The sequence below is a fragment of the Micropterus dolomieu genome, linkage group LG07, assembly GCF_021292245.1.
Source record: "Micropterus dolomieu isolate WLL.071019.BEF.003 ecotype Adirondacks linkage group LG07, ASM2129224v1, whole genome shotgun sequence".
NCBI classification, from domain to species: Eukaryota; Metazoa; Chordata; class Actinopteri; order Centrarchiformes; family Centrarchidae; genus Micropterus; species Micropterus dolomieu.
The window spans coordinates 26,736,224-26,763,975 of record NC_060156.1 but is presented as its reverse complement, the minus strand read 5'-3'; the positions used below and the strand labels follow the sequence as shown (position 1 = coordinate 26,763,975).

At 39.4% G+C, this 27,752-nt stretch overlaps 2 protein-coding genes across 2 annotated transcripts in view; one reads left to right on the top strand and one right to left on the bottom strand.

Annotated features, from left to right (window-relative positions):
- Positions 1–660: 660 nt before the first annotated feature.
- On the bottom strand, positions 661–4,782 carry fundc1 (FUN14 domain containing 1). The gene is made up of 5 exons (XM_046053191.1): positions 4,695–4,782; positions 4,152–4,305; positions 2,291–2,366; positions 2,044–2,172; positions 661–1,465 (listed from the first exon to the last, which is right to left on the bottom strand). Exons 1-5 carry the CDS (start codon positions 4,765–4,767, stop codon positions 1,388–1,390), a joined length of 510 nt encoding a protein of 169 aa, XP_045909147.1. The 5' UTR covers positions 4,768–4,782; the 3' UTR covers positions 661–1,387.
- A 2,054-nt stretch (positions 4,783–6,836) lies between these two features.
- The window catches only part of kdm6a (lysine (K)-specific demethylase 6A), a 43,571-nt gene continuing 22,655 nt past the window's right edge, over positions 6,837–27,752 (top strand). Inside the window, exons 1-6 of the mRNA XM_046053190.1 lie at positions 6,837–7,326; positions 7,489–7,552; positions 11,221–11,329; positions 11,675–11,724; positions 16,514–16,572; positions 26,133–26,253. Of these exons, the coding sequence (XP_045909146.1) occupies positions 7,154–7,326; positions 7,489–7,552; positions 11,221–11,329; positions 11,675–11,724; positions 16,514–16,572; positions 26,133–26,253 (576 nt within the window). The 5' untranslated portion in view covers positions 6,837–7,153. The remainder of the gene's footprint in view (positions 7,327–7,488; positions 7,553–11,220; positions 11,330–11,674; positions 11,725–16,513; positions 16,573–26,132; positions 26,254–27,752) is intronic.

Genomic DNA, 27,752 nt, shown 5'->3' with positions numbered 1-27,752 from the left:
TGTCAACAGGCTAATAAATCAATCTTGATGTTGTTTGGGAATACAATGTTATAGGCCTACAATTCAGGCTATGATTTTGTGATTAACAAACCCCTCTGTGAAAACATTCATATTGTAGTTAATACTTCTGGATAGTTTGGTGTATTTAAGAGCTCAGTTGTGGATTTCAGGCTAAGAGTATGCGTAAAAACTAAATTTTATATTTGCAAGACACTACAGGTGAATAGTAAACAATTGGACCTAACAGATATCAACGTCAAACTTCCCCGGCTGATTACTTACAAAAAGACAATTATTCTTTGTATTTCAAGTTTTCTGACATGGCCTTATCTAATGCTAACTTGTGGTGAATTTAGGAGAAAACAGCACACGCAAATAGACAAAGAGTAATAAAATAAACACCTAAATGTGTATTTTTGCCGTGTTCTTTCCACTAGTCTGAAATAAGACATGTTGTGGAAGCAAATTATCCCAAAACCTTAAAACTGACAAGTGCTTGAAAAAACTTGTTTTTTTCCTGTAGTGTCTCATCTTGAGCGAAAGTAAAACTAAGCTCAGGTAATAAATGCATCACATGCAATGACTCATGGTCAGGAGTCCAACTGCATACTTGTACCATTGTACATAAACTGTCATAAAATAAATGAGAAACAATTCAAATGATTGTTATATTTTATGTTGTTCATCAAACTTACATATTAGGCGAACCACAGCATTCAGTAACTAAAGCATCAATGTACTGCTAAACAACATACATTTAAAAAAAAAAAGAAAAAGAAATGAAGGGCGGGCTGACATAACCCATCACACATGTATCAAATCTAAAAAAGGCATACAATCCCATATATCTAACAGCACTTTAATCCTGAAGATGACTGATTATAATGTTTGGAATTGAACAATACAACACTGGCACTGAGGGAATCCTATGGACACCATCTGTGAAGGTGAATTTAAACACACTTAGCTGCGTTGTGCTTGGCTTAACTTTGCACAACAAAGCAGCAATAACAATCTTTCATTGTGGTACAAAATAAATAAATACAAACATCACAACATGCTGATAGCCTTTACACTGTTTTAATTAATTCTGTGTGATATATGTCATTATTTGACCTGGGAAGTGGAGTATTTTAAGAGGTTCATCCTGGTCCAACCAAGAAGTCCCACATCACATGAACATGTCGTCATGTGATGCGTCATGATGCGGTACGGTATTAAAGACAAAAAGGAAATGCAGCTTATGTAGAAACACATAGTTACAAGCTAATCTGAATTGGTTGCTTGCTGTCAAAAGACTTATAAACCTTCCAGCAGTGATTTATTACTTTCCCCTACAGTTTTTCATGACATCAAAGAAATACAGACTCTTTTCCTTTGGCAGACCCTAAGATGCCAGGCCGAGCAGGAACCCTCCGATGAAACCACTTGTGACAACGATGTTTTTCTTCACAAACTCTGTGGACTGAAAAAATACACAAAATATGTTTCAGTATATTAAGTATCCACTCCAGACGGACATTAATTCACAGTGAAATGCAATATTGCTGAATTAACATTTTAAGCTGTTATACTTTTTTCTGATTCTACAACACATTTTTAAAACCCGAATCACATAAAGAGAACAGTGCAACATCAAGCTGAATCTGATGTACGACAAGGATGACTGAAAAACCAGCATGCTAGTTTACTACAAATGATTCTGTAAGCCAGAACTTGTTTGAAGCAGAGTACAGACATTTTACAGTCCACTTAGCTGCACTGATGAAGTTGTAAAGTTTTCTTTTGTGGCACTTTTGACTTTAACAACTTTGATACTGGCAGGAAACATGGGGATAAAGAGAGAGGGGTATGGCACACAATTAAAGTCTCAAAATCAAACCAGGGACATTGTGGTGATTGGCAAAGTGTTTTAACCACAAGGCCACCAGGATATCCCAATTCTCTTATTTTCAATTGTGATGGAAGGGTGAAAAATATTCTTCAAGACTGATATGTGAAGTTCTGATTGGCCTTTGTGTGACTGACAATCAAAAATCCTACCTTCTCAAAAAATGTGTTTAGCTCTGGGCCTGCTTGATTGGTGCCCTTCTTTAATTGCTTCTTAGCTTTGTTGACATCCTTCTCTACTCTCTTCCAGTCCACCTGGATGTAGCCACTGTTGTTAGCTATCTGGAGAAAGAGTCGGGGAAATTGAAAAACAGGTGAGAGGCAGATTCATCAAAATGTTTTTTTATTCTGTTAGAAAAGCTTAACCCATGTGTGTTTATGCCTGGAGATGCAAGAATACCTGCAACAGCAGAAGACCTCCTCCTACAGATGTAGCAGCAACTTTTCCAACCTTCTGGAAGAGATATCCTGCACACCTAAAATGAATCAAGACAGAGAATGAAGTTCAATCCAACATAAATTACTTCAACTGTCTTTAAAAGTACCATACAGTTGGCAAAACAGTGACTGGCTCAACTAGGCCATTGTTTTTCTACGATACCCCAAACGCACAGTATAAAATTTAAGGGTAGAAAGCACGTAATTTGTTTTATTGAAGCATCAGCAGCATGAGTGTATAGTGTATTTTCTCCCACATATTCTGCAGATGCAGCACTCTCCATCCAGACAGCAGTGTTTTTGTTATGCATCTAGTCTGTTGCACCAGCTGTGTGTAAGTTCAAACTTAGCCTAGTTGTAAATGATTACTAAGTTGTGATTTATGCATTACTAAAATAAAAGCGGTTGCGCCACAGAGCAAGCATCCTCACTGGAAACATCACAAACTGGAATAGGATGTGCTCGGCCCAGAACTGGAGGGCTCTGCAGCAGGTCATTAAAACTGAAGATCATTAGTACCCATCTCCCGAGCGTCAGCGATATCTGTGAGGTGCCTACAGAGCCCAAAGGATACTAAAGGACAGTACCCACCCAGCCACAGCCTGTTCACCCTGCTGCCTTCTGGGAAAAGATACAGAAGTGTCTGCTGTCGTACCGCTGGACTGCAGAGCAGCATCTTCCCATATGCTATAAGACTTTAAACTCTAATTAATCTGAGCACTGCTTCACTGAATTGCAAAAAAAAAAAAAAAACCTGCTTATGTATTACTGTATATTATCTGCTATGTAACAGAAGTTCTATCTTCTAGAACTTACAACGTAACTCTTCATAATAACTAAATTGTTACTCACGCCCCACAGGTAAATCATAAAATATCACAGAATTTTACTCACTAAGGGTAAAACAGACGTTTTTCTGCCACACAGCATAATTTTTTCATTACTTGCATGTCATTTTCATCCAGTAGAGACCTAATTTAGTTCTATTTTTCCATATTGTTTTAGCTTTACTACGAAGTGCTGTCAGAAATAGGGCTGAACGTTTTTGCCATATTGGAGGAAATTCATCATCATTATTCTCATTTTTATTGATAAACATATTTCAATGATTAAGGTTTGATTTTTTGCAAGGATCTGTACCAAACAAAGATGTTTTCTTAAATAAATAAATATGGATTGTTGACTTTACCTCCAAACTACTTAGCTTATGCACCAATTAATTGTGGTGCTTTTTTATACAGTCTACAGGTGCAACAAATTTTAGTCAGTGATTTTGTTACAAACTAACTAGCAGTTACTAATAAGCCCCTAGCGTCTACTTTACACCCTAAATTAAAGATACACACTCCTGTCTACATCAGTGGAGCTGAAGTAGAGCAGGTGAACTGTTTTAGGTTCCTGGAATCAACATCACAGAGAAGCTGACATGGTCATCTCACATCTCCATGCTGGTGAAGAAAGCTCAGAAACGACTGTATTTCTTGAGGAAGCTTAAAGAAGGCCAAATTCCCACGCCAAGTTCTTGTCAGCTTTTACAGAGGAGCAATAGAAAGCATCCTGACTGGAAACATCTAAAACTTTACGCCCAAACTAGTTAGGTTATGCACCAAATAATCGTGGTGCTTTTTTTATACAGCCTATGGGTGCAACCAGTGTTAGCAGCTGATTTAGTTACAAACTAACTAGCAGTTACTAATAAGCCTAGTGTCCACTTTACACCCTAACTTGGGAGAGAACATAAACATAGTTGGTGCAGCCCAGTACCTGATCAAAACTAAGTGGGAGAGTCAACGAGGAGCACCTGAAGGAAGCACAATATTTACCATCCACTCACTCCCCCTATGGCTATCTGTGTGGCCACGGAGTATTTCTCTGCTACGGGGCCCGAGCTTTTTCCGAAAAGGCGGTTCCACCATCGCTGACGTTTGGCATATTCCGTCAAGTCTACGACCTTGTCGTAAATCTCCTCTTCCAGCTCTTCACACATATGGGAAAAAATAAAAACAGTCAGCAAACAAAAGCAACGTCAACAACAACAGGTTGAACGCTCTAGTATCAAATGTTCACGTTTCAAATAGCAGAAGAAGCTAAGGAGAAACACACCGTTAGCTGCTATAGGAACTTAGGAAAGTTCTTAGGCCTGATAATAAGTTAGCATGACAGACAAGTGAAGCTAAGAGACAAATGAAAAGTTAGCTTTACCCGCTACGTCTAAACACCGGGCTTTAAGCGGCAGGGGAGGCAGAGTTTTACGGATATCCAAGTGTAAGGTAATCGTTTAAAACACGCCTTGTGTGTAAGTCATGCTTAGAAAAGGCGGTGTCCCTGTTCAGATAGAGATGTAATTAGTTAATAGGCCTGCTTACCCTTGTCGCGGTTCGCCATTTTGGAGTGCGCTGCTCTGTCCTCAGATGCCTGCACGTCCGGCGTCATTTGCATAATTTTGACGGTCCAAGCGAAAGATAAACGGAGACAGGAGCATGTGTGTATATAATAATAATGCCTTGATTTTAATCATTATAATAACAATACATACATACATACAACGTGACGAAACAGCAGCAGGCAGTCTACCCGGTTACCTCATCAAGTTTTGGGTGATCTGCAATAAACTGATATGGTGTAAAAATGCACTGAGGGGGGTTAAAACAAAATTATTACCAACTGTTCAGGTATTTAGCAATAATTGCTACTCAGGTGGGAAAGGTTTATCAAAACTGACCTTAATAATTATAAAAATAAACTGTCAAAGCTGCAGTCACTAACCCTGTACAATAAAACCTTTTTTTTAACTACAAATGATATAAAGTTAAAAACACAGTTTTACATGTACATATCATCCATCACTGTCAAATACAAATCATACATGTCACACACTTCATGCATATCCATTTAATATTAATTTCTCACGCACTATTTATAATATTTACAATTTACAGAAACCCTGACTTGTATAGACATTGTAGTTGTTGGGCATTGTTGCTTTTTATATTTATATATTTTTTCACCCACTTGTATGTACATAATAGTAATTATGTTTAATAATATAATAATTTGCTATTTGTTGCTGGTCAATTATAGTTTATTTAATGGTCAATTTTATTTCCTATCCCAACATACATTGTGGTGATGTACTCTGGGGCAACTTTGTCCTTTAGTGTTGTATTTTCCATGGTTGAACCAAAGCCATCATGGGACATGATATGAAGACATTTTCAGAGTAGATACAGTCGAGGTGATAGCTGGTTTCCAATTACTCAGGTAACAAGACTCAAGTCACCTAGGTTTGTCACAAACACTGAGAACATGTTACAATTACTGTTTTGGTGAACGTTCACATTTATTTTAAGTAAATGCCCCAAGTATGATTTAGCATCTCATTTGTCTTAAAAAATTTAAAACTGTAGTTTAGTAGATTTTGTGAGGAATTATCATCAGAAAAGAGATAAATAAGGAGGCTAGCAGATTTATAGTCAAGCAGTTATTAGTTACATACACAATTTCATTAAATTCAAGTGAAAACAGATTAATAAAAAATCATTGCATGGCCTAATAATGGACAGAACTTCTTTGATAATTTAATAATGCATTTTTTTGTGTACAGTGGAAGGATAAGCTAGACAAAAAAGTAGATGCACTACAACAACATAAAGTCACAGAGACCTGAGACAACAAATCTATATTTATTGTGACACTTAATGTATATAACTTCATTATGTATTATTCATTTTTACTTTGTTTCTTATTTACCTAAATTAATTAATTAAATTTGATTAACGATCCTGTGTTTTTATTTATGGGATTTGGCTGTTGTATTTAAACATTGACTAAATATTTGTGGGGGAATATCAGAAAAGAGATAAATGAGAGTGCTTGCAGATTTACAGTCATTAGTTTATTAAACAATGCCATTAAATTCAAGTTACAACAGATTAGTAATTGTATGTATTATATGTAATGGACAGTGTGCAGAACTTCTGTAATAATATAATAATGCAGTTTTGTGTACAGTGGGAGGATGAGCTAACAAAATAGGAGATGTACTACAACAACATAAAGTCACAGAGACCTGAGACCAAAATATACATATATTTAGTGTGCCACTTTAACGTACATAACTTCATTATTTAGTATTTATTTTACTTTTCTAATTTACCTAAATGAAATAATTTAATTTAATTATCTTGTTATTTATTTATTTTTTATGTATTTATATATTTATTTACCTTTTTATTTATGTGATTGGGCTTTTAACTGTGTTGTAAAGAACTGTTTTTGTGCAACGTTGCAACAAACATCCTTGACAGCCGTTCCCCCTCCATAGACAAAAATGACAGCAATTCTGACAAATGGCTTTCTTTAAAATACAGTTACGTAATCATAATATACCACGGGGAACCAATTGCAGGGCTTGAGGCGGGTCTTGGAAACCCGTTTTTATTTGTCACGTGACTGCACACGCCGCCCACTGATTGGCCACGGCGAACAGAAGGCGTGCCGACGGTGGCGGCGTGCGTTTGCCTATGTGACACAATTACAACAACTTTCAGCCGATGGTTGGGAAGTTTGCGACATTATCAAGTAACACTCACTCCTAAAACCCAACATTACATCAACTTCATGCATAAATTGGCACTGGAATACACGCTGTGTGTCGATGTACAATGAGGAGTGTGGAAGGTAACTTGACGGGATCATTTCCTTGAGGATTTGGCAAGAATTACGCTACGCCCCGTCTAGTCCTGGATAGGTGTGCAACACTTTTCGTTGTTATTGCATTTTTCCGGAGTTGCTCGGTGCCCGTCGGTCTTCTCATTTCTTTCCCATGAAATCGTGCGGAGTGTCGCTCACAGCCGCTGCCGCCGCCGCTGCCCGGAGACTCGGCGTTGCTGCTGGTAATGACGAGGAGAAAATGGCGTCGGGAACAGCGACTGAAATCGAAGAGGACTTTCCGAAGCTAACAGCGCAAGAAAAAGAGAGCTTGGTCGGAACTGACAGGTTAGATAATGTCTTGTGTGAGCTCTATCACCCGCTTCTTCTCCTGAAATATATATTTTTCTTCATCGCAGTTTGAAACAACAACTATTATTGCCCCCTAAGTAATACGGAACCGCCTGTGTGTGTGTGTGTATGTGTGTGTTGTCTGTCCTCTACTTGCAGTTCACTGTTTGGATTTCATAGGCTTCAAGAAGATGGCGCCAGAACGAAGGCCTTGCTGTTAAAGGTATGCCACAGAAAACAAGATCACAGCCGCCTGGTTATCTCCTCTTGATTAGTGTATATCCCACCTGAAATAAGTGGTACAGACCTCCCAACGCAGCTCTTGCCATATGGCCAGCCGCGACGTACACAAACCTACATCCCCCTCTAACTTTGAAGCTGAATCAGACTGTAAAAGCAGCTTACAAATGTGGACCTGATTATATTGCATAGACGGGAGCGACATTTGCTCGGAAACCAAAGCACAGAATATAAAATGACTCTAGTAAGGTTGCATTTCTCTAAACTAACGCTACACTATTATTAAACAGACACAACGTTGCGGTAAAATTGCAGGACGATAACGTTATATGAATCTCCATCCACCCAGCTAAAAATCGGTTGTTGAGAGAGAAAAGGTACAGTGCTACGTGATGGCATTGTCGAATACGTGTTTGTCAAAGCATATAAATCGCTATCAACACATATTTTTAAGGATAGACAAGCATGTGTGAAGAAAATACATTTTATGTTGCAAACTGTTGTTACTTTGCTTGTTACACTTGCTGCAATCGGGCTAAACTAAATGTAACACGTTGCTATCTAACTTAACTGTTATACTATGTGGCCTGCAAAAGTAGAGAGTAAATGCACACTTCCTTTTATTGAGAGGAGAAACAATATCCCAGCAAAACCCTGCGTCGCATCCTCTGAAACGGCAGCCAGAGTTTGGGGTTGTGCGTCAGCTCACTCTGCTAGCCTAGCATGTTAGCTGCTAACTCTCCAGCGGTCCCCCCCCCCTCCTTCACTTGTACACATAGCTACTACGGCGCCACTTATCAGACAACAACGAGGGAGAAGTAAATACATAGAGGTAGTTTTAGGGTTGCAAAATAATGGCTGCTTGACTTGGCCTAAGATGGCGGGGATGGGAAGAAAATACTTAGCAAACGTTTGCCAGCTAACTAGCAGCAGCGGCTAGGCTAATCACCATTCGCAAAAAAACCTTATCACGACGATGTTTTAACAAAGGTGATTGATTATAAACCGGAAGCCAGTGGAACACACTTAACTGACTGTGTAGTGCTTGTTGCACACACGGCAGTCGTGCACATGCGGTCCATGTTTGCACCGTTCCGCTGCCTGTGCTTGATCTGCGTCTTCAACATGTGGCTTCTGGGTTTCTTGTTGAAGGGTTGGCTGGTAACGTTGTTTTGTTCAGGTGTACTTTGAGATCAGGCCCAGCCATGCACTCAGTTATTGTCATTTTTGGTTTGCTGCTGTCCTTCATTCTCTGCTGGATACCTGGGTACCCAAGCAGGCCTTTTCATACAACAACATTAAACTTAAAAAGGTCTGCTTGTGGGATCTGTCTGCGTGATAACACCACATGTATAAGGCTGTGTCACACGCAATTATATTTATAACTGTACTTATACCAAGTTCCCTTTAGATGCTCTCTCTGGACTCTACCATTTTAAAATGTGGGGGATGGGAGAGTTAAGCATGAGGCTGAACATAAGAACCCATTAATTCATTTTGGTACTGTCCCACTATAATTTTCACAATTTGAGGATGCATTTGTAAGTGTAGTTTTGTTCGCTGGGTCACACTGTCTGCAGGGTGCTCTGCTGGATAACCTCTGTGGCACAAATTCATAAGTAGAAGAGCAGCTTGGCGTTATGCCAGCACCTTGCAAAATGTGTGTAATAATGCCCGTTTTTTATTTGCTGTATGACAGAAGTGTGAGGAGACATACTATTTGCAAATGTGAGCTTGATTATTTTCCTCAGGAGAAGCTTGAGGTAGGGTCTAATCACAATGTGATTAGATTTGGGCTCTTTGAGCAAAGGCTTGTCATAATAATTCAATTTTCTTTCATTTGTGAAACTCCCGGGGTGGTGCAGTGGTTAGCACGGTCGCCGCAAAGCAATAAGGTTGTGGGTTCAAACCCCGGGTTCCCCGGCCTTTCTGTGTGGAGTTTGCATGTTCTCCCGTGTGCGTGTGGGTTCCCTCCGGGTGCTCCGGCTTCCTCCCACTATCCAAAGACATGCAGGCTAGGTTAATTGGTGTCTCCAAAAATTGTCCTTAGGTATGAGTGTGAGTGGTTGTTTGTCGATGTGTGGCCCTGCAATGGACTGGCGATCTGTTCAGGGTGTACTCCGCCTTTCGCCCGATGTAAGCTGGGATTGGCTCCAGCCCCAAAGTGAGTGGCTTTCCAGTGATGAATGATGCATGAATGTTTTATTACAATCTTATCAGAGGTTCTTTTTGTCACTTTTGAATATATTGCTTTGTGGTCTAACATAATCTTTTATTAAATATATGCAATTTGACATTACTGTATAAATTGTGCCACATCATTTATGAAGAGTTAGAATGTGGGTTTTTTATTTATTTATTTTTTTTTTGTAGTGCACTAAATTGATGATGATCGTTAGGACAGCAAAAAAAACAGCATCTGCCTCTTGGACTGTCCAGTGAAGGATGTGATTTACTAGTTTGGTATCAGAATTAGCTCTTTGGCACACTTACTGGAAAAATGTTCTAGGAATTTATCTAGAGTCTTGTGGTAATAACAGCCAGAGTCAATTTTCTGAAAAGAGATGACGTCAAAATCTCCATAGAGTCAATCATACGAGAGTTACTTTGGTCGTATACTCTCAACTATGTGCTGCGAATAAACAACCATAATAGGTATTTTAATGGTGTCTCTGCTTGATAGAGAAGCATGGGAGTTCATAAGGATCAGATATAATTTGCAGGTTCCTCAAAACAAGAAGCAAAAATAAGAAACATTCTATATTGCCTACTTCTGCAAGCTGGGACTCTTGTATGAGCTTTTCTGACTGCTCTTAACCTGATAACTGTTCGTTTGTAAGAGAGCGATTCCGTCTTTTGTAATACTAAGTACCAAAGGAGTGTATCACCTACTGTGTTACAAACATGACATTCATAATAGTATTCTTAATGATACATACAGGCAAAAATCTTCAGGTAACTTCAGAATCAACTGTGCAAGAACATAATGTCTAGAGTTATTATGTCACAGTACAGTAATTTCATTTCACCCAGACCTTTGCATTAGCCTTTCAGTTTTATCACAGATACATTGCTGAATCGTTTGATTTTTACAAAGCTGTTGTTGGTGTCTGTTTTAGCTCAACAAGATCAGCACACGTTGAAGATAATGCTCTGTTCACCACAAAATGACTACTTTTTGAAATATATCTAAATAGTTTTTCTAAATTGGCATATTGCATCCAGCATAATTGTTTTGTTGACTAGCACACAGAGAGAGAGAGAGAGAGAGAGTTATACTCAAAACCATTCCTCCTCAGTGGCTGCAGTATGGGCTATCATGAGTAATTTGTTTAGCCGTTGTTTAAATACTGACTGACAAGGCCCATATGTGGGCATACAGCAGGTACTATGCAAAACTGCCCTGGAAGGCTTGAAAAACGCACGCCTTTGGTATTCTGTGAGTCAGCCGTCTCTGATAATCGCCTAATGAACTTATGCCATTGACCTAAGCATTAAGGTCAAGCTATTGTCAGAATTTGCTTGCCATATTGACCATTTATATTTTTTTTTGAACCTTGCATATTCTCTACCAACCATTTAAGTCTTTCATGTTCAGTGCAGCTGTGTAGCATCTCTTTAACTCTACGCTGTTACTGCTCTTTCATTTAGGCTGTTAGCTGCTATGATGCCCTCATCCTGAAAGCAGAGGGGAAAGTGGACCCTGACATTTTCTGTCAGCTGGGCCACTTTAACCTCCTGCTGGAGGACTATTCAAAAGGTGAGAGTCTCAATGTATACATTATCCTGCCTGTTTTCTCTCCCTTCCAAATCTGTATCTCCGCATCAGTTCATTATTTTCTGAACTTTGTTTGTTTCCCTTTGTGTTATATTGATTCAAAATAGAGAACTGATGGCTAGTTTTTCATGAGTCATTTGATGTGCGCTGTTGTTGCTCAATATTTTGGTTAACAGTGACAAAGGATTATTCTGATTAAACATTTTCAGCTTGTCTTAAAACTGAGTTGAATATCTGGAGAAGTTAACATTGTCACTAACTCTTCATTATCTCCTTCTGTGTCTCTCACGCTATCACATTCTTTTATTCATTTCACCGTTTTCCCAGCACTATCTGCATACCAGAGGTACTTCAGTTTACAGTCGGACTACTGGAAGGTGAGTTTACACAAAATGAAACCAACAACATTACATGCATCGCCCTAAAACTGTGGCAGTCTCTATGCAATGTTCCCAACATTATGTGCACGTTAATATGAACGAGAACATGCTCAGCTAGTCTTAAAACTGCAACTCTACACTCTAACGTCACTGTAGTCATTTAATTTCAAATCCAGTGTGCTGATATACGCAGCCAAACAATGGAAAAACATATCGCTGTCCTTATACTTTGTGAGTGCGCTGCACAAGGACAACCCCTGGAATGCAGATCAAGTGGACTCTACTGTATGTGTTGACATGTGTTGATTAGGGACGGAAAGATTTCTGCGCAAACAACAAGACTGGGTTTGTTGTCAGCCTGTTGTATGTACTTGATTTCTGTAGGACATGTGGCATTACTTTACTGTTCAGTGCACGTAAGGCTTCTGTGAGGGATTATTTAAGGCCCTTAACCTCTTAACATTCCTGTAAATTTCATGCAAAACGCCTTTTCAAGGCATATCCAACCTAAACTGAATGTAGTTCTTGAACCATTTGGAGTATACGCATGGTTTTGGGCTTCTCTGAAAGATAACACTCTGGAGTGTTTAACCCAGAAGTCAGAATGATTGCAAGTGCTATTGGAATTGATTAATATAAGTCAAACACACTAAAACTAAAATATTTTTGTTGTTTCCGCTTGAAAATGTTTGCTAACAATAGCTGGGACTTGTTAGCTGGAAAACACTGTAGGGCCACGGCATAAATCCTAGTTTAAATTTAATACCAATACCATGAAAAATGACTATTATACGTTTTTCTAAGTGTATGTCTTGGCGGCTACTGCTGCATTGCTCTGTATTAGCTGGTAGCTTGACTCAGATGTGTTTTGTTAAATTCGGGGAATATTTCCTCATTGGTCGCTAGCTCTGTTTTTCATGTGCTCTGAAAAAAAAATCCGGTTTTCCTACACAGCCCTGGGTCTGTAAATTAAGCACAAACAAAGCTGCTCGGAGCGAGCAGCAGGTGGCGGTGGCGCTTTCGAAGCAGTAGGAGAGAGAATGTAAACAAACAGAGGTACATTCGAACATGCTGGACTTATTATGGGACGATGGCTGAGAAACAGCCACAGAGGGAAAGGTCTGAGGAATTGTGATCCAAGTTATAGGACCAGGTGGGGGGAAGACCTGTGTTAACATCGGTGAGGGGTTTCAATGCTGAATAAATCTAGATTTGAAAAGAATGAAAACCGATGCTGAGGTTGCTCTGTTTCTGCCGGACAGGTGAGTAAAGTTAGCTTTACTGTTCCGCATTAACGACAGGTTCAGTATTACAGTCTTGTCTGTCTGTCATGTGTGTGATGATCCCAGCTGGTTAGCTTTGCTAGCTTTGCCGCAGCGGTCAGTATGTGTGCGGTAGAGGAGGAATAGACGGAGGTTATGTGTGAACGGAAAATAGAGAGGAGCGGGTCAGCACCTTGTTCAGCAGTAAATGTACAGTAGAAGTTACAGTGGCTGGTGAACAAAGACTGCAGCTTCTCAGGACTAAAGACGAGCTCCCGTGTGTTGCTGCCAACTGTTGAATAAAGTGAAGGAGGTTAGCTGCAAAGTTAGCATTGACTTCGGCCCTGGAGAAAAACAGTCGCTCCTGTGCTTCCCACCTCTTATTAGTCACTGTATTTTTGTACAAACTATTTCAAATAACTCTCTCTACATTTTTACTCTGTTGTGTTTTGGATGCTGCGTTTCTGTCGTTTGTTTGATGTTTGTTGACTAATTGTAACTATTCAAGTTCCTCTCGATAATCCTACCGATAAATAAACTAGACTCTGTGTCTTAGATTTAGGCTTAGAAAAGTATTTTGCTTCAATGCATATTTAAATATTGACAGGCTTGTTGTCACACCTTCTACAGTGCTGCTAAAACATGTCTTCTTACTGAGGCTAACGTGCTCTCGGACAGCAGATGCTGTGGATTCTGCTATATTTCAGTAGAGTAGGACTGGTTACCATGTTGTTACCAATTGCATAGTATCTCTTTTAAAGCTGGAAATCGTTATTTTCAGAATTTTTGATTGTACTGGTTGGTCTGACAGAGGCGCAGATTGTACCTGCTGTGGTGATTGTATCTTGAAATGGTTTGCATTGGTCGAATCACGGGCATGTTGCTGTACAGCAGCTCGCATTTTACAAAAAACTCTAACAGTATATTTGACACATTTGTGCAGAGAAACGGAGAGAGAGACTTTGGTGTTACCTTAGAAGACGTGGACACAGTGGATATTTTAGCCAGGTAAAGCAAAGCGTAGGGAACACACCTGTTGGTGCCACTGTAATTCAGTACCACGTTGTTTCGAAAGGCTAGTTGTGTTTTTTGGGGAAACAAGCAGGTGTGTGCACGCAGTAGGAGACAGGTGTAGGGGTATGAAAGAAAGCGATAGGGTAGTCTTTCAATATTTTCAAATGAAATACACAAATATAATTAATAGGAGCGTGATGAGATCTCGCAAGATTAAATTTTAAGCAGAATACTCGTCAGGTAAAAAGCTGTCTCGCAAGACTCATGCAAATGGTGTTTTTCACACGCTGTCAAGCCACACAATAATTGTCTCACGCAGGGAAATACAAATGTATAACTGATGAGAGAAACTCCGGAGCAAATCAACTTTGCCCAGTTTATATTTACTAATGTCAGCTAGTGTGGGTTTAATGGGCTCATTCATATCTCAGCCAACCTGTCTCTTTAACATAGAATCTATTTTTTGATTTAATATAGGTTTACATTTTAATATAGCCTAACTGCTCAGGATGCTAGGGACCTGTTTGTGGCTCCAAGGGAGGCCTCCACTAAGTTCCAATTTTTTAGCTGTCCGTCACCTCCATTTATTGTATTTCACCTATTTAACCAAGAATGACAGAGCTAGAGAGTGATGTAATGGATTTCTTGGGACCACTGGGTAGAAGGATTAGGGTTGTTTAGCTCTTAGCTAAGCTGGCATTGTATTATAACTGGACTCGACCAAATCGTTTCTGTGGATCTGGGAATACAAAGCAGTTCCAAAGGGGGGGGGGGGGGGGGGGATTTCCACGTGAGCCTTACGGAACTCCTATCCACTTTGGATAATTTTCTTTGTTAATTTTGCTAATAGCATAACTTTCTTCATTTTAACGAGCTTAACAGCGTAGCACGAGTTTATGAGGATGTGGTCAGTAATTGTGGATGTAACAATGTTAGTATTCAGACATATTTGCCTCACTTTTGATTGCATACAGTTCCTGCTCGTGGCCTGGATTTAAACTGTCCAATCAGCTGTGATATGATGGGATCCAGCCTGCCTTCTCTATGCTCTCTGTGTGGATAAATAGGCTCGTTTGATGTTTCACTGTTTGGAGTGCCCATTAAGCAGAGGTGCTGAGAATTCGATTATGATCAGATCTGACAGCACTGGGCTCCTCGGGATTTCAGATCTGCACAGTGAAGTGAGGGTGTGAGGTCCTTCCCTCTGCTAGATAATGATGTGGGGCAGCCTTCCCTTGGGAATCTGAGCTTGGAGCCCAAAACCAGGGCCAAACTGGTACGGTTGACCAAATATGGCTCTAACTGGTCTCCCAACTGGGAAGGGAAAACTTTTAGGGCAGAAAAGATGTGTCAACCTAATTATGTTGATAATGGAAATGCATTAAATTATGCTCAGTGAGTCTGTGCGACTCATTGGCTGAATCTCATCATGGCTGTGTAATTCGACTCAGTCTAATGTTTGTATTTGTGGTCAAACCGTATGGGTTTTTCAAAGGCCGATGCCAAAATTTAGAGTGCCGATGGCGGATGTATAATGCCGATATCAAAACAAAAAAAGTCATGTATTATCCATGTAGACTGTCTAATATATGTGTTATCTTAGCCAGTAACATGTTTTAGATGGAATTTACATTAAGGAAATACAAAAATACAGCAGTTTGTCAGAAGTGACGTCATTGAACTGCATTATTCTCTACAGTTTAACAGTATATATTTAACATTAGCCAGTAAAGGTTTTAGATTAGATTTGCTAGAATTTTGCTCGGCCATGTGAGTGCAGGTTTCGGCCGATGCAGATTATCTCAAAATGCTAGATATCGGCACGATTAATTGATCTACCACTAGTTTGTATGATGTGTTATCTGGTTATATACTTTACTTGATATGAAAAACCTGCTGGTAGCAGATACAATTGATATTTTGTTTTCTCTTAGGTTTGTTCATGAGATTTGATTTGATAGACAAAGGCCACAGTCCTTTTTGTAGTGAGTGATTGAGATGTTTCGGCTACTTGTTGATCAGGGCATAATGTAACTCTGGTGCATGCCCATTTGATCGGCCTCTTGGTTTTTGTTGTTACTATCAGCACCTTGACATATGTTGGTCATACCGCCCTCTCCTTAAAGCTCGATGAGTTAAAATGTTGCGTGTGTCTTGCACCGTGGTGAACCAATGCCCCTTTACTATAAATTTACATTTTCCAAATCCCAATTAACTAGCATGGAAATGGTAGGGTCTGTCATTTGGATGGCTTCTCCTGGAAAATGGTTTCTTGTTCAACTTGGCATGTAGTATGTTACGATTTATCAAGCATAATACAACCAGACAAACCAAGAAAGGACTGGATAAATACAGTTTGGTGCAGTTTAATTTTATTCAACATTTTGTATGTAGAAATGCTATGACAGGGTTATAACTACTAGATTTTAGCTTTCACCAAGTAATCATTACAATTTGTTGAAGAATTTCTCTGCTGCTGTTTGTAACAATTTTCCCACGCTCTTTTTCAGAATGCTGCCTTTTTATATGGCCTTGGCATGGTTTACTACCATTACAACGCATTTCAGTGGTAAGTGCTTTAAAAGATATATTTTTCATTGCATGCATGGCATCACAATGATTTACGTTATGAATACACATACGATTTGAATACACCTATATCTTTTGCTTTCATACCTGCAGTAAGATGAGAACATTGATATAATTTCATCTCTGTGTGCTCAGTAGAAAGTTTAGGCCACAAACATTTTAAATGGGGGGGCAAAAACAGCTGTCCTTGATTCCTAAGAGCTGCCTTCTAATTACTCTATAGCTGTCATAGTTATCAGGGATGCACGACATGACTTTCAGTCCTGATGCCATCACCAGTTTAAAATTATCAAGCTGTAGGAAGAGACTGGGAATCATTATTTTATGTGTACGGCGACATCAGGCTTGACTTTAGCATTGCTTCCTAACTCTGTAAAAGGTAATGCTCTGCTAGCAAAATCTTCAGGTCCACCATAATTGATTCAGATTCCTTTTATTGTACAACGAAACTGAGTGCAATCCTTACGGTGCATTGTACACCCAACATGACAACAAAATTAAAAATATAAAAAGTTTGAGCTAAGAAAAGAACGAGGTTCTGAATATAGGACTATAGAATATATTAAAATATAAATATTAATATATAATATAAACGGATATAAAACAATACAGCTTATAGTTAGCAGCTGAGATATTGCTGTTCATGTTACTGCACACTTGTTGAATTGCAGAGGTTCTATGTACAGGCTGTGCAGTTGAGATTATATACATATATGCATACATAAACATCTGTGCAGTGTTCTGTGAATGTAACTGGAAGTTTAATACAGTTCCCGAACGGTCGTTATCATTGTTGGCAGTGTTCAGTTCTCGTATGGCTCTGGGTTATCCTTGATTTATACTTCTGTGTCAGGGTTACGTGCGTAGCTACGCCGTAGGCTACGCATGTAGCCATGCATTTATACTTGTGCGTCAGTGTCGCCGTCATTCTTCAATCACACTCCCAAATGCTAGTTGGCGGTAGCTCTACAGCGTCCACTGTGTTGGCATTTGTCAGCAGAGCAAGCTAACTTCCTGTTTAGCACTCTGTTAACGTGAATGGGGGTAAAATTGTATACGTGCGGCTGGTGTAGCCTTCTCAAATGTTATCGACAGAGTGGATCACATTCTGATAGTGAAACGAGTGACGGTAAAATATATTGATCCACCGTGTTACAGCCGCTGTTTTGACCGCTAGTTAAAGTTACTTCAAAGCACGGGACACTTCCTGTCTGCTCGGAGGCATTGTGAGGCTACCCAGCTGAAGTCGCCTCAACGTGTAGCGTGGGAAACGGGCCTCTTTACTGACCGTCAACAGTTGGGTCTCAGTGAAGGTGCCAGCTTTGCGCACTTTCATAACTTGTAAAAAAATGTCTAGAGCAAAATTGGAGCTGTAGGTTGAGGTTATCTGGTTCCTGTCCAGTCTGCTAGGTTAACAATGTTCTATCTCACAGACACGGATGAAATTGATACTGATTCTCATGTCTAACTGCAGGCACGTCTGCATGGGTCCCCCTAGGTGTTGGGGTCTCCTGTTCCAGTTAGACACTTGTGCTAACACACTTTTTTGAATTTCCTCAGCTCTGTGCACATTTTGGAAATAGTTTATTGTAATGTGAGATTTCTATCTAGCCTGAAATCTGCTCTCATATGATGTGCAGGATAAGAGAAAGAGGAATGTGTGATCTTTATGACCCACCTGATGTCACTTTGCACTTGATACGCCTTCAAGAATAAGAAGCATAATTATGGAGAAACATCTCTTTCTTGGCTCTACAGTAATGTGGATTCTCATGACTTATACGGTGGTGATAGTTTTTTTGTTTTTTTTCACAGCAAACATTGTGATTCGGCATAGCAGGAAAAGGTTTTACACACAGGTGTAGTTAATATAATGAATGATGGCTGAGTCCCAGTAAGCCAGCATGCACAATAACAGGACCTTTTTATTTTAAACATCTAAATGAGATGCAGCTGTGTTTAAAGTTATTTCCACGAGTACATTTTGTGTATCAAAATATCTTCTCCCACTTTATGAATCAATGATTTCATCAATGTTTCCCACAGGATTTTGTGAGACTATGGTGGGTGGACATCGATCCTCTTGCGGGGTCTGGGGGCATGCCCCCCGGAAGAAAGATTTGTACATTTTAAAATTAAGTGCATTCATTTGGTTCACTTTTAAAGCAAAATTAAGAGGCTAGATCTATGAAGAACTATGAACTCTTGGAAACAATTTTGTGCCCCAGTAAACACTTTGATGATAAAACTCACTGTATAGATATAAATGGTGATGAAACAGCAAAAACGTCAACTAATATTTTTATGTTTTTCCAGCAACCTTAAATCAAAGAATTGTTTGTAAGTAATGACCATTTTATTTTACTTTTAATGGACACATGTAGCATGTTTTATACTTACTGTGAATATAATCCAATTGATCCTATTTCCATACATGTTGTGTTAACACCTTATTTTGAAAACCGGACTGTCACGTGTATCCTTGTGCAACATTCACCATGTCCGACGCAATTTGTTAAATTATATTGTATCTTGTGCTCATATTGCGTACAATTAAGACTTAATAGCCTCTCTTCAGGCAAGACTTTCACACTCTAACACTTGTTACTGAGTGAGAAAATGACAGAATAAAGTTGCTAACCCTGCCTGTCGGCTCGCTCTGCTCCTTTTAACTGCTCTTACAGGGTGTCCGCGGGGTCTGAAAAAGTCTTAAACGGTAATAAATCAATTTTGCGAAAATTAAGGCCATTAAAAAGTATTAGTCTTAATCACCATTTAACAGGTATTACATTTTGAAGATATTTTTTTCAATGTGAAAATCCTGTTTGTCCAAAAGTTTGTTTGCTAAAAGTAGATGAACATATTTATTTATAATGCATAGACAGGCAGTGAGTAGCGACTGTGTGATTCCTTTCTGTAACGTTAGACGCAGGGATCCACCGAGCGCCTATTTCACTCTTAAACGCTCCAAAATAATAGATCCGTGCGAACCGGAAAATGATTTACGAGTACAACCGACCGTAATCTCCCACCCTGCCGGACCCGCAATGTTAATCGTCCAAAACACAGTCGGAGTGGCGATCAGTAGTAACGGGATTAAACCGGTTGGCCGGTCACTCTGTGGCCACCTGAACAGCTCCGTTCCAGGAAAACAAGAGCGAGATGTGCCGGCAGCAGCTGAATCGGTAAGACAGAAAACAACAGGGAAAATTCAAGGAGCGTGTGGGTTTGGCTAACGTTAGCCGGCTATTTTGCTTAATCGGTGCCTGTTATTGAAACACATTCAGCTTTTCATAAAGCCGATGCTCTCGTCAATGTCAGTTTTTGTGAACAAATCAATCACAGCGGGAGCGGGATTTAAAAAAAAAAAAAAAAAAAAAAAGGCTTGATGTGCTGCAACAAACTGTATAAATGTTGAACTCATTGTTCTGCATAAACGGTTATGATTATTGATGAATTAGTAGCCTGCCTAAAATCAAGGTTGGAGACTATCATGTAGCCTAGAGCATTTTTAAGGCACAAAGTTAATGAATAAAAATCAACTGCAAACCGAAGCAGCTGTAATTTGAATTATATACTAGTGGTAAGTTATATACTATTATATTGAATCTAGTAGCATAATGAATATATTAATATCAAACTTTTAGTTTAATATGAAATTAACAATATACTTTCAATTTAATGTCATACTAATACAGTCATTTAGACTAGTTCCTCCTCCAGGTTGTGCCTGTTTTACACCGCCTACACTACTTACATTATTCATCACTCAGTTTATTGTCTTCATCTTTGTTCCCTCCTGGCCTGTTTTGAATTTTGTTGTGTTGATCAAGTGGACGGTGAAAGTTATCACACACATCATTACAGGCAAGCTCACATTATCTAGTTTAAACCAAATAACACACAAAATTATTGTTTCACATTATTTGCTGTAATATTGCATACATAAACTGCATAGCTTATGTAAGACAGTTGCTTTTCGCAGGAAATCTGACCAGTCCTTCAAATAGAAAACTGTTGGCCCATACAGGCTGTTATAGGCAACTGAGAAAGTTGGTGAATGCCTCAATTTTTAGGTGGCGTTACAACCTGATGACATATAGGCAATAAATATGTTATACTTAAATTCCTTTTAAAAAATGTCCCTTTTTATAGGTGTGTGTGGGGCTGATTTAATCGGTTACAGCTCAAAGTGGCGCGGCAGTCTTAAAATATGTTGAAAAAGTCTTGAAAAGGTCTTAAAAAGGTATTCAATTTTACTTCAGGATTCTTGTATAGACCCTGTTTTACCAGAAAGGCTCTAATATGTGTGCGCTATATTTAGCGGCTAGCATGATCACGTTCTTAAATGAGAGACAGTGGATATATTCAGTACTGTTCAAACCCTTAGTTAACGTTCCCGTAATTACCTCAAAAGAAAAGCGGTTGTCTCGAGTCAGATGCCAGTGTGTGAACGCGTGAGTTTACAGCAGCAGGGAGCAGCGGCGCAAAACACAATGTTAGAAGTCTTTAATGTTAACCACGTGGACCCTGGCACCTATTTCCAGCATAATTTTCGGTTCACTTTGAAACTATGGCGGAACAAAATAGACTGGCTGCCATAGTCTTGTTAATTAATTGGAAACACTGTTCATGATTGAGTGGCATCATTTTGATTTATTTAAAAGGTATGAACATTTCTGCCTGTCATTTTGAGCTTTCTCTATTTGGGTGTCTTTCTTGGCTTGTCAGTATAGATACAGGGTTTTTCTGTGTTTTTTGACTGCTTGAGAATTTACAGATTTGGGATGTTTGACTGTGGATTGGAGTTAGGGCTGGGCAATAAAACACTAATGAAAATGATCCCAATATAATTTACCTCAATAACAATATAACAAATGTTCAATATTATATTTATATATTAATATTTGATTTATCTATTAAGATGTTTTTGTTGAAAAAGGAACTGAAATAAGTTACTAATCATATTTTTTTTTTTTGAAAAGAGATTTTATCATAATTGTTTTGAATGTGCTACATCAGATATGTGAAGTGATCCACTGTTTGTCACGTTCTGACCATAAAGTATAGTTTAACCACACAATTAACCATCTGGCCCTTCAGCTTTCGTTCAGGGGTGAACTTATTTGACATTTATTGTGATAATTATCAAAATGGAATGATAGGTTTTTAACGTGATAACATTTTTGGCCATATCGCCCAGCCCTAAGTGGAGTGAGAGTATTGATGTGTAAAGAAGTGAGTAGCTTTGAGCTTTTTAGTGGCAGCAGAGAGAGATGCCTTGTGTGAGTGAAGGCATCGTGTTTTAAATAGGGGCAGATCTTATAAGGATTGCGCTTGCTGGAGTGTCCTCAAATGAACCATGTTGCCAAAGTAGCAGGGTCTGCTGCCTTTGTGCTATTTATGAAGTCCAGGTCACATCCGCCTCCTCAAGAGAGGTCCAGGTGGGCCCATTAGCCCCCTTGTGGCTGAGTTTCTCAGGGGGATTGTGCTGTTGAATGTGAACCAGTGTGGGACTACATCGTGAGCCCCATCTCTCTCTCTCTCCCATAGGGAGCAGAGCATCACTGTCACTGACAGAATTACTGTTTTCTTGTACCACTAATAGCTACAATAGGTTTGTTCATCTTTATCAGTCAGTTAAGTCACATTTTCACTTTTCTACTTTGGCACAGTCAGAAACTAATAAATGTGTTTGTAATCCAGCTGATTAATAAATGACATCTTTAAAAATGTCACACCAGGACTATGAACTTATATTGCTGACTATTTAACTCATTCTGTGGTTTGGGGTATATACTATTGGCTGTCTGACCCGCATTAGAGTCAATAATTTTTGGAAAGTGTACGTTCTACAAAGCCAAATTGAATTTGTCACATAATGGGTTACTACAAGGCAGCGGTAAAAACAGTGATGATGGTCTATTGTTAAATATTTCTATAATTTAACAGCTATTTGATGACCTATCCACACTCAATCGTGCAGGTCGGGACTGGGCGCAACCTGCAAACTTTCCAGCAGCACTGACCTGTTAATTTTTGTTTATTTAATTTCTCAGTTAAGCGGTTTGCTTATAAAATGGCAGGTGTAACAAGCTAGCAGTTTTACGCTGCACTGATTCTGAACCTAGCCACATCCACATTCTGATACTTGCTTCACCTCGGCTGGTTTGCCGTGGCCGGTCTCCTATGTTTGGCCTGCTGTTGACCCCCTTACTTCATCCATGACCATGAAGGACTACAGTGTTATTGCCCTGCCAAATGAATGTGTCAGTGGGGGAGGGGAGGGTACCATGTGGAGCTCTGGAGGATAGATTACGTCACCGTGAGCCTAAGGCCCAAAGGAATGCTGAGCTGTCAAATGGTGAATGTTACTTCACAGGGCTGAAGTGGTGCTCACCCGGAGAGACACTGGCTCAACTCCCCAGCTTGTCCATCTGAGCTCGTTATAGTATTATAGCCATTACAAAGTCCATCCAAAACAAGCTTCACCCCAAGAAAATATTAGATTAGACATATGCAAATTTTAATGTAGAGCAATTGTGGAACATTTATGCCATAAAATATCAACTAGTACAGCAAATGGCTTCTGTTGAATGGAGCAAAATTACGTTATTTGTGTGGCCTGTTTGGGGAAAATGTGTAGTGTTGCTGTCAGATGCCCTTTTCTAAAGGAGAGACTAGTTCTTTGCTCATTGTTTGGCCAGAGTCTGCCTTACGCGCTGTGTCACAACGGATTCTGTAGAGGAGCTGTGTTCTCCAAACATTCACTTTGAATCCTGCCAGGGAGGGAGGAGAGGGTGAACTCAGAGCATAGAGGGGGAGGGAGGGACCAGATAAACGAGGAGATCGGGAGGAGGGAATAGGGGGCAATGAGTTCAGTGTGTGTGTCACCCAGACAGCACTGAGCTCTGAGCTCTGCTGTTTCATGAAGGAGAGGGGCTTCATGCTGACATGCATGTGCCATTATTGTCATAGCTACACAGTGAGTGGGTTCAAATGGAAACTCGTTTTGTTGTGCTCTTGTCTCTGCAGACTGTGGTTTATTTCAGTATTAAGAGAGCAATAGAAAGTTTAATGCTACCATGACAGAAGCCTTTACATTACAACATTTACTGCACTTATTAGCCAGCCTTGTGGTCAGAGGCCAGATAAACTTTGCTGATACTATCATTCATTTCATTGTTTTGTTTTATCTTTTTGATCACCAAATCGGACAAATGTCACTGGGTCAAAAGAGCTACCGTTTTAGCTATGCTATAACGACATTAATCTCACTTGATTTTTGAAGACAATAATAACTGTCACCAACACATTAAGTCAGCTGCAGCTATTCAGTGTTAATTCCTGTAGTTCACCAAACGTTCGGCTAGTGTCTGGGGAATGTGCTCTTTGTTGGCTGTACTATTTTATGTTTACGATTCGCAGTTGGTTCAGTGCATCGTCAGTCTCACCTGAGCTTCCCAAAGCAACACAACAAATGCAATGTGTTTTTAAGCTACTGTTTCAAGTCTGAGTACTTCATAGTCTTCTGCTATCTCAAGAGAGCCCGGAGAAAAGACGAGGATAATTTGGCAAACGATACATCTAGGGCTGAAACCATTCATCGATTAAATCGCTCACTAAAATGCATCGACGCAAATTCTTTGCATCAACGCCTCGTTTAATCCATTCAATTATATAGCACACTCAAACAAAAGTACTTCTTCTAAAACGCATCGATGAATCCTTGAAATAATCTATAGAAGCTTCGTGCACTAAAATCATCATTAGCTGCAGCCCTAGAAACAACCCTTACGGCAGCACGAACTCTCATGACCTGGGAACATGGTTGTTGGCATGTCTGCCAGCTCCTCATGCCAAATTTGCACATTGAGACTCAACTGCAGTGCATGCGGTTAAAATACCAAGAAGACTTTTTGATAGCAGGTGTAAATGGGGTCAGATTCTCCCAAGCTCTCAATTATTTTATATCCCAATTAATAGAATGTGATATTTATGTTAGATATTAACATGTACGCTCTAAGAAAGGTAAACTTCCCATTGATAACTTTTCTTGAGACGGTAAGCAGCTGACTGTCAAACACCCATATACAGTAGTATCTACAGCAGGTGTCTCTAATCAATAGCAGTGGTGAAACATAAAGACAGGATATATAATTTTAAACACTAGAAAGAAAAATGTGACTAGAGCTGTCAGGGGAAACACTGTCCTATAAACGGCAGCATTGGCTGCTCTACCTAACTCAACATAGAATCCCTGTAGCTGTTCGGACATTAATCGCATTGCTATTGTTTCATGTTTCTCTCAGTTATAATATCATCTACCTCTAATAGTATTTTTTTTTTTTTTTTTTTTTTTCTTTTATTAACCTTACACCAGGAATCCGCTGACTCCGGCTACAGCATGTTACGGCTGCGCCGCTGTTTTGATGCGTCCATAGAGCTTCTTCACAGCTCTCTGTGACCCTGTTTCGTTCTGTCAGGCTGCATTTCCCACAAGGAGCATTTCAGAATCAGAAAATTTTGCCTGCCTGAATTTGCTGACATGTTTCGATTTTGTTGATTTGGTAATCTGTGTTTGCATTTTGTACTTCTACTATGATTAAATAGCCTACGGAGTTAAGTGATTTCTTTTTGTATCGTTTTAACCGTGTTTTATGATCGGGAGTCTCAGCAGCGTGTTTTATTTTGAAAATTCACTGGATTCTCTATGTCATTCTGTGTCGGACTTCCTGCCTGGTTCGATCTGCTCTGTGCCGCTTAGCGGAGAGACACTTCTGGGACGCACTGCGGCCGCGTCTGATGGACTCGCAGGCATTGACTATAATGATTAGTGGCTTTTAGCTGTTAGCAGAGAAACAGGCTGCAATGGCTGCAACATAATCATTGTGAGCAGTTAAAAGTACGTCCACTAAAAGTGCTTGTTTTTGCCACCGACAGGCTCAGACTGCAGCATTCCTACAGAGATGGACCTTTTTGTTGAAGAGTAAGATGACGTACTGACTGACGTTTCCATCGTTCTTTCACAAGTCGACACTTGGTCTTTGAGCGAGACTTTTGTTTCTAGTGAAGGTCCCGGGACCAGCGAAATATGATAGAGTAGCTTGGGAAATAGTCGATATAGGGCACTGAGTCTCCAAACTGGGTGTTCAGTGGGTGTTGAGTAATGGAAACATTAATGAGTTAACAGTTTGAGTCACGCGTAGAAGCTGTATTATTATCTTATCATTTAGGAAGTTTCCTCCTTTCTTAGCTTTGCTTTCAAAATGATTTTAATCCCTTTAAAGTCATACCTAAATAATCACAATATTATCAGTGTTGAAATCTTGAGTCATATTGTAATATTTAAGTTTGTCAATTTGGCCCAGTTCTGGTGAATGTTTGTGAAACCGCAGCGGATTAAAAGTCAGATAATCTGTTGTTAGAAAAATGACGCAAGGGTAGTAGATGATCAACAGTAGATGATCGTTTTGCCATTCGTAATATTTGTATACATTTCCATTTTTGTTGAATACCTGTTTCTGTGTCTTTTTCCAGGGCAATCAAGGCATTCCAGGAGGTGCTTTACATTGACCCCGGTTTCTCAAGAGCTAAAGAAATTCATCTGAGACTGGGACTCATGTTCAAAGTCAACACGGACCACGAGTCCAGTTTAAAGGTAAACCTAAATGGTTGCGAAACTCACAAATTGTGTTATAGACAGAATGAAAATAGATGAGTCATGGTGTTGATTGTGATTCACATAAAGAAGGGCCTGATGAGTAAATTTTAGAACCAGTTACCACATCTTGTGTCTTTTCAAGGTAATATATTTCGTGCAAATTTCGATGGAAGGTGTGCAGTTAATTATTTAGTTTGCAGTGATACATTGAATATAAATTATGGTAAAAAAAACATGTTTGGATTGAATTGCTTTTGGCTTCAGCAGTGAGTCATATGAAAAACATTTAAATCTAATTGTAGTTCTTTTAAAAATGAACCACCATCAATTTCATTTTATTAGAATATACAATGCAGATGGTCATGGTCTCAACAGAGATTGTAAGAAATATTTTACTAAAATGATTTAGATTAATTATACTATATAGTAATTACTGCAAACCTGGTTTCACAAACTGTAAAACTGACCTGTCAACACACAATGTCCATGGACTCTTCTCTTCAGACTGTCTGTTCATACACAGCATGTGGAATCATTTTCCATTTATGCCAGTCTGTATTGTATACCTGATGTGTACTCATAGAAGCCTCCTTACTCCCTAAATGGACTTGTCCTCCCTAGTCTTCAGACTAACAAAGACTGGTGGATAGTCTGTCCTGTCTGTCTGAGTTAAACCTGGTCTACGATCACCTGGAAGTCATAGATGTCCAGGCAGTAACAAAGGGCTTTCTGGCTGGAGCCTATGAATCTTTTGTTGTCTGAGAGTTCTGGTTGCCTTTAGGGACAGACTGCTATCAGATCCTGGGCTTTGTCCTGCTCCAGATGTTGTCACCCAGGTTTTTATAATGCATTTTAATTAATAAGCAATTGCAGAGCATTGTTTTACAATTACCTGGCTATGAGGTGAATGGACTAATTCCTGTTAGTTTTCTAATTCTGTTTAGAGGAGCATGTCGTTATTATTATTCCATATTAATGCTAGAGTCAGCACCTCTGGATGGGGAATGAGGTTGTGAAGAAATTCACTACTTCTTCCTTTAGTTTAACGGTGATTGGCAGGCAATTCTACGGGTAGCGATGGGGCAATGGATAAGACGCATGCCTGGAGACGGTTTTAATTCCCACTGCAGCATCCATCAATGTGTCCCTGAGCAAGACACTTAACCCCTAGTTGCTCCAGAGGCGTCAGCCTCTGACATATATAGCAATTGTAAGTCACTTTGGATAAAAGTGTCAGCTAAATGAATAAATGTAAAATTCAAAACCTTTATTAGACAGTTGATGTATGATTGTGCACCAGTTGAAATGAGATGACTCTTGCATTACATTAGGACCTGCCAGTCTCGGTACCATCAGTGATAAGCTCAGACCTTATTGATTTTCTGTTTTTGAAAAATATGGAACCATGTCCTTATAGAACCGGGTCTCGATCCCCAATCCCTACGTCTGACACAGTTTCAACAAGCAAATTGAGTTTTACACAGGTTGTATTTACT

What these genes read in the sequence shown, in the direction of transcription:
- fundc1 (XM_046053191.1), bottom strand. Translation starts at nt 4,767, where the DNA reads ATGCAAATGACGCCGGACGTGCAGGCATCTGAGGACAGAGCAGCGCAC. An exon ending in ATAGGGGGAGTGAGTGGATG is followed by an intron (nt 2,367 to 4,151) that starts GTAAATATTGTG and finishes GATTCATTTTAG; the next exon opens with GTGTGCAGGATATCTCTTCC. An exon ending in GAGGTCTTCTGCTGTTGCAG is followed by an intron (nt 2,173 to 2,290) that starts GTATTCTTGCAT and finishes CTCTTTCTCCAG; the next exon opens with ATAGCTAACAACAGTGGCTA.